At 33.8% G+C, this 8,003-nt stretch overlaps 1 protein-coding gene across 1 annotated transcript; it reads left to right on the top strand.

The window, feature by feature from the left end:
* Nucleotides 1-1,433: 1,433 nt before the first annotated feature.
* LOC145158531 (uncharacterized) lies at nt 1,434-1,907 on the top strand. Its single transcript, XM_079077417.1, has one exon. The coding sequence runs from the start codon at nt 1,434-1,436 to the stop codon at nt 1,905-1,907; it is 474 nt and encodes a 157-aa protein (XP_078933543.1).
* The last annotated feature ends 6,096 nt before the right edge of the window (nt 1,908-8,003 follow it).

Here is an 8,003-nt window from a genome sequence, read left to right as displayed (position 1 = left end):
AAGTTAAAGATGAATAACACATAGATGAGTCAAGACAGGGGCATTATACCTTGAAGCTGCTGAAAATGAAGTAAAATCTCTGGATCTACTGTCCCCAACTTAGGTTCCAAGCTCCTTTCTTCCTTCCAAGCTTTACAACCACACAAGAACACCAAAAATGGCCTCAACAATGCACAAACGGCTAGGGTTTCAATGAGAAGTGTTTTGGGAGCATAAGGGACAATATGGCCGTCATATCATTGCTTAAATAGGGTGCAAACCCTCGGATTAGGGTTTTTGGTCCGAACAGCACCTACTCGCCGATTCCGGGACCCGACTCGCCGAGTTCATCACTTAAGTCCCGCGTCCCTTCTCGCTTCTACTCGGCGAGTTGGTGCTTCAACTCGTCGAGTCCAAGGCCAAAATGCAAAATATTTAAAGAATTAATAAAAAGAATACGTACCAAGAACCAGGTGCTACATTATTGGTGTTTAACATTTAAAAATATAGACGCATTATAGAAAACCAATCATCTTTAATTTTATTGGTGTGCGCAAAATAGTAAAACCCATGTAATGAAAATGAAAAAAGGGATTAAAGAAATTTACTTACTTGTATAGAGGAAGAATGGATCGTATAGTATGCATTAAAAACTATACATTTAGTTACAGTAATTTATAGAGAGCAAAGATACTTACCTTTTGTATATATTTATAAGAGCGTACGGTATGGGACATATTTGCTCGTTATGGGCTGAGGTGGACGGCCTTAACGCCGTTGTAACAGGGGAACACCCCCCCCTACTCGTTGTTTCTCGTCGTGTTACAATTCGTGCTCGTTACCACCGGACGAAACGGGAATTATACCGTTTGATTTTAAAATCAAACGGTCAATTTAATAATTAAAAAAAAAAAGTTTAAAATTAGTTATTATTTTCCTATATAAATACCTATTATCTATACAATTTTTTACACATAACTTCTCTCTTTCTCTCTATATAATTTTTAATTATCTTCAAAAAAAATTATGGATCATTTCGATTCGTCCAATGATTCCGATGACGATATTTTCTTCAGGATAATGTATCATTATTACACTACCGACCTGCTACAACCAGACCCAGCCCCGCTACTAACAAGACGTGCGATGTTAAACATAAATCACAAGGAATGACACGAACATCTATATCGCGATTACTTTGCGGATAATTGTGTATACGGGTCGAAGGACTTCAAAAAAAGATTTCGTTTGAGTAGGAATGTGTTCCTACGGATCGCCAACGCCTTGGAAAACCGGTATCGCTTCTTTACTATACTTTTATACAAAATAAATACAAATGTATTACATGTTTCTTTAATTTTACAACAAATGTACTATACTTTTAAACTGTAGTTATATTATGTTTAGGTATTTTTCAATTGAGATATGATGCTAGAGGCAGACGAGGGTTTACAATGTTGCAGAAATGTGTTGCGGCCATTCGTTTGATGGCTATGAGGGAGTCGCTCGACACCATGGACGACTATATGAGAATGTCTGAAAGAACCGCAAGGGAGAGTTTGTATACATTGTCAATGGGTGTTGTTGAAACATCTAGAGACGTGTATTTGCGGAAACATCCGTTGCATGATTTGCAAGAACTGTATGCGGCGAATGAAGAACGCCATGGGTTTCCCGGAATGATCGGAAGCATTGATTGCACACACTGGAAATGGAAAAATTGTCCGGTACCATGGAAAGGGCAATACGCAAGTGGTCATCACGGATCGCCTTCGTTGGTTTTAGAGGCTTTTGCTTCTCAAGATTTATGGATTTGGCATGCATTTTTTCGGGTTGTGGGTTCCAACAACGACGTCAACGTTCTTGATCAGACGCCAATATTCGACGATCTTTTGAATGGAAAGGCTCGGATGCTCCTTTCACGGTGAATGGAAACGAATACAAATATGGGTATTACCTTACAGATGGAATATATCTTCAGTATTCCACATTCGTGAAGGCATTCCGACACCGGTTAAAGAAAGAGACAATTTTTTTAAGAGAAGACAAAAAGGAGCACGTAAGGATGTGGAACGTGCTTTTGGAGTGCTGAAGGCGAAGTAGCATATAGTTGAACATGCAGCACGACCATTGGATTTAGAAACTCTACGATATATCATGTATGCATGTATCATAATAACATGGTAGTGGAAGATAAATGACGAAATATTGCACATTATATCCCAACGGAGCCAAGACACGTTCAATTTCAGCCAGGAGAGTATTTGCATTGAGTCGTTGACATTCATGACGCAAATAAACACAGACAACTTCGAGAGGACTTGGCGAATTATATCTTCTTTGGTAACGATAACGATAACGAATAGCGTTTACTTTTTAAAAAAATGTTTTTTCAACGAATAGTGTTGTTTTTTTATTTTTTTGAATTTGGATGTTATGTGTAATTTAATTTCTATGTTATTTTTAATTTTAAAAAATTATAATTATTCTATGTTATTTATAATTTTTAAACATTATGTTATATTTAAAATATATTTGTTTAAATTAAAAAAAATCGAAAAAAAAATAAAAAAGAAATTATAAAGTGGAAAAAAGTTGGTGTTATAACAAAATGTAACGTGGTGACCTTTCCCCACTTGGTGTTATAACCATTGGTGATGTGGAATGTGTGATGACACCAAGATGATATTATGCCTAGTTGTCCACTTAATTTACTAAACTTAAAAAATGCATTCAGAAATCATAGCCCAAAAGTATTTCAAGTAAATGGAGGTCAGGTTTATGGGCCTAAAGATTCGAAATGAGTTAAGCCTTAAGCTTTGATTTTTTTAGTGTTGTTTTATTTTATTTTTTTATGAAAAATGGAATACATTTTCTTGTTAAATGAGAGTACATTGGCAAAAGTGGTCCACGTGAATTTAAAAGTCTTTTAACTTGGATAAAAAAACATTTTTATTTTATATTTATTTTAGATGTTAGTTGATCACCTTATATTTATAAGTTTCAATTAAACATCTCTGAAATATTTGATTTAACTACAATCTATTACAAAGTTGAAATTTGTAGAATTCAAACTTAAAATTCATTTTATTTGGAATGTTTAAATTCCAAACCAATAATTCACCCACAACAATGTTGTAGACGAATAGAGGAATTGAGCTCACAACATCGTTTTTAGAGAGTTGCAAGGCTATCCGGAGTGGGTACCAAAAAGACGTGTAAGAGCTGAGGTGGACAGCCATGTCACTCGTGAACACCGCATCGATGTTCGGTGGCTTGGTTGTGGAATGGTCATGGAGACGGACGAAGACAACGCATGTTATTGGCTAAGCGTTTTTTGACCGTTTCTTCGCATGTGATTGGCTAAGCTTTATGTTTTAGTTTTTTGTTATTTAATTTAATATCAAAATAAATAAATAATATAGAGTGATAACTATTTTCAAAGGCTAGTGGTTTGGTAGTGAACTTGTAGTGGAGGTTATATGACGCTGAGTTGGCATCACTTTTCTAGTGGGTTGGTAGTGACTCCCTTAGCCTAATAATGATGGTCATTGAGGATTAATGTTACATTTGATGAGTGTTAAGGTTTCGAATTACTCGAAGAGGGAATCTCATATAAGTCTAGGTGGGAATACTCGATGCTAATAAATGAATAGACAAAATTGCAAGAATGGTCCCTATGGTATGTCAAAACTAGCAACTTTGGTCCAAAATGGGTTTGGCTCGCAAGGATGGTCCAATAGTTTCATTTTGTTGCGATTTTAGTCCAATTTCCTATGAACTTTTTTATAATGACGGATTTGCCCCTTATTATTTTATTTTCCATTTTTCTTTTATTACAACAATTAAAGAACAATTAAAAATAAAACAAAAATAAAATCTCTCTCTCTCTCTCTCTCTCTCTCCCTAATAAACCAATACAATCAACACATATCCTTGTTCTTCCCTTCTGCATTCATTCCTAGCCAAGAACACAAGAGCATTCTTGTTCTTTTCATGTATACCTGCAAATGAGAAATACAACCACTCTTTGTTATTGTTTCATCTTCTTTCCATGGCAATTTCAAGCAACCAAAACACAAACCTAAACCTAGTGATTTACACCCCATCGATCTGTCAAGCAAAACAAACATACACCCATCGATTTCATGTAAAAGATTAAACTCCCTCATCCATTCCATTTATCCATTTCTGTCAAGAATCAATCAACAGACACTCATTTTAACCTAAATCTATTGACTAAACCCCATGGATTTACAGTCAAAGTAAAAAAGAAGAGAGATGAAAGGAAACTTGTGATTGTCGAGCAAACAACAACGCCGAACACCCCCCATCGCACATGCCCTTCTTCACGTCGAGCTCCACTGCCAAACACACCACCTGCGCCGATGTTGTTGCTCTCCTAGCTCAACCGGTTCTCCCTTCCGCATCGCACCTTGTTATCAGAACAGGAAGAGAGAAGCTTCACTACCTTCCATTTCCTTCTCTTCGGCCCCATCGACCCTCACTACTGCCCTACCCATCTCGTTCCCTCACCTGTTCCATGGTCGACGACCACGTTATACCCACCAACGGTCTCCCTCGTCACTATCAATCGACCCAGGAGCACCAGGATTAGCCGCCTGCGTGCCTTCTTCCCTTTCCCTCGCGAATCGCCATCCACCGTCGAACCACACCCCTCAATCGAAATGTTACTTAAGATATCTTACGATTCTTCATTTTTTCCGGTCCCGTCATGCGCCGGAGGCGCTTCATCTTCTTCACGATCGCTCATCAATCGGAGGCTAATGTTTGATTTTATTTCTGTTTCCTTCGTGTCTACTGTGGTTCATTCGCGTTCATATCACCTGATCAAACATCGAACACGGGCACAAAAAGCCCTTTCCCTTTTATCCATCTAGATCGATTCAAGAATCCAAATAAAATTTCTGCATTATTATCTTTTGATAATTCAGATTTTTTGGGTATTTTCCATTGTAATGTTCTTGGGTAATGTTCTAAGTGATGACGAGAGAGAGAGATAGATAGAGAGAGAGAGAGAGAGAGAGAGAGAGATTTTCTTTTTTTCTTTTTCTTTTTTTGATTTCTGTAATAAAAAAATTAAAAATGGAAAATACCAAGGGCAAATCCGTCATTATAAAAAGTTTTAAAATTTTTGGACTAAAATCGCAACAAAACGAAACTATTGGACCATCCTTGCAAGGCAAACCCATTTTGGACCAATGTTGCTAGTTTTGACATACCACAGGGACCATTCTTGCAATTTTGTCAAATGAATATGTAGATGAGTTTTATAAGAGAGCAATCATCTTCTAATAAACAAAAATTAATATTGTCATTTTTCTATATTCTATAATGTTTTTTTTACCACGTGGCATGTTTCTAGTTTTTTCTATTAAATGTCAAAATATTTAATTACTAAATCCCGAAATATTAATTTTAAAATTTCAAAATCTTTGTTTTAACAATATCAAGATCATTTCAATATTTCAAACAAATCTTTATCATATTTTAAAAGCCTTTTAAATCATTCATGATTTTAATGGATCCTATAAAATTAATGTTACATTATTCTACATACCAACTATATAAATCAAACTTATGCTACATTTTTTTTTTCATATTTTTTTTTGTTTTTTTGTCTATATAGGAGTATTTATAATAATACTAACTGTGGTTTCTAAAGGTTATAACCAAATTACTATAATACTTGCGAACAACAGACTGCAAATTCACAGTGATACCCTTTCCTGACATAAAGCTACTGATAAACACTCGCCATAAACTCTTTCCTTTGTGATAAGTATTTATGAGATTCAACTGTTACCCAAACCTTTCACATTTACAATAACGGTGGTCCAACTATATATTAACATAAACATAATAAACTTTTCAATAATAAACGGAATTATACAAAGTCATTATATATATTTTAACAAACAAAGCAAATATCACAATGCACTATGCCTACAAGTGCCATGACTAAAACAACATTATGTAAATTAACATTTATAAATTTATGTTTTTTTCAACTTCGAACTACTTTCTTGTTGCTTTAACACCGATCACATATCCTTCATCTTTAAGTGTATTTCAAGAAATAACTATTTGTACGTAAAGTATGCTCACACAAAATAAACACCTATCGTGAGAACATAATGAGTCATCGTTACTTCATAGCCTTTAATTGGTAATTTTAATGGTTGTTTTGTAATAAAGATGATAAGATGGCATTTTGGTTATATATTAGGCTTCCATATAATCTACTTAATAAACTTTTATAAAAAATAAATAGAAATATATCATTAAGAGTATAAATAATTAATTGACTATTCAATATATTCAACTTAACGGATCCATAGATATTAGAACACAAACACCGAATGGGCCTTATAACTTGATAAAATTGGGTTTAGTTAATACACTATTTTTACAGTGACTATATATGTATGTTTATAGCAATCTATAAAACATCTAAAATCAATTTTTTAAAAACCGGTTGGACCGGTAACGGGGGAGAGAACTATCACCGATTTTATGTCGATTTTTGAACCGGTCAGTTTTCAGAAAAATCTGGTTGAACAGGTCAAAATAAACCGGTTGAACCGGTCAAAATAAACCCGTTGAACCGGTTTAAACCGAATAAAAACACATGGGAAATAACCATTTGCATAATTAACTTTGGTGATTTTTTTCAAATCTATTTAGTTTTCTCTAAATAAAAATATATGGTAAATGTTATAAAGTTTTTTGATGTGTTTGTATTCATTTAAAACTATATTTTGTTTCGGTATTATATTTTATTTTATTTTTGACGTATATGGATTGATGTAAAACACTAAAACTTATGGTTATGTGTTTTTTAATGTATTTGGATTGATCTACAACTTATTTTTATGTATATTTTTAATATTTGAACTAGTGAACGTCAAATTCATGATTTATATATGTATGTATGTGTAGAAAAATAGGAAAAAATATGAAAATTGTAGAAACTGGTTAACCCGACGGTCGCAACGGTTAAACCGGAAGCCGGTCACCATACCGTTTCAACTAAAAAATCGGTTTTTAAAACATTGTCTAAAAGTCAAGTCAAGACTCAATTATGTATTTTATTTTTCTTTTTAAAATGACTAATACATACTTTCTAAATATAATTCTAAATTACATATGTATTCATCATGAGATTTGAACCTTCTATCCTTGAAGAAATACGTCTTTTAAAACATCTTATATTGATATTGTTAAAAGCTAACACATTTAATTTTGGTTTACAGCGTATAGTTTACATAACTATACATGTAAATTGTTGGTGATTTGTTTTCAATTTTAAGTGTAATGGGATTAATTTGTAGATCAAAAACAATCTTTATAAACATTAAGCAAATATGGAATGTACGTAGTGCACACTTGTTTGAGTTTGTTCAAGATACAAAATAGGCTGTCATTTAGGGGCAAAGTCCCTGAACGAACGGGGGTCCAGGGGCAACACCCCTGGAAGTGGGGTCCAAGGGTCGGCAATCCGTGACGGAGTCCAAGGGGCATAGCCCATGGCTAGACAGTTTTGAGACAGTTTATGACTGTTACGAACTGTTTTGTGACAGTTTAGACAATTTTGAGACAGAAAACTATTTTGTGACAGTTTTCGCTTTTCAGAAAAAGGTGGTTTATAACAATTTTTTGGTCATCATTTTCTGGTACACTCACGAAAACATATCAATCACATTTTCTGTTCTTGAATCTCATCTTCTTATGTAGTGTTTGTTTTTTGTCTGCAGATCAACGGCAATTTGAATTTTTTTTTACAAAACTTAAAAAAAAACGTTCGACGATACAAACATGATATTTTGATAAATTTGTAAATAAAGATTTATTACAATAATAGTCGTTGAAGTTGTTTATATAAATATGAAAAAAAATCATAATATATTCTTATATTTTTTTGCCAAATTTTGTAAAACATTATTTAATACAGTATCGTCAATTTCTCGAGAAAATACTTATGGTACGTTTTTAATGGATTT

This window comes from Lactuca virosa, chromosome 2, assembly GCF_052849685.1.
Source record: "Lactuca virosa cultivar CGN04683 chromosome 2, Lactuca_virosa_CGN04683_v6, whole genome shotgun sequence".
NCBI classification, from domain to species: Eukaryota; Viridiplantae; Streptophyta; class Magnoliopsida; order Asterales; family Asteraceae; genus Lactuca; species Lactuca virosa.
The sequence above is the reverse complement of the archived record's forward strand: the minus strand, read 5'-3'. Positions and strand labels throughout refer to the sequence as shown.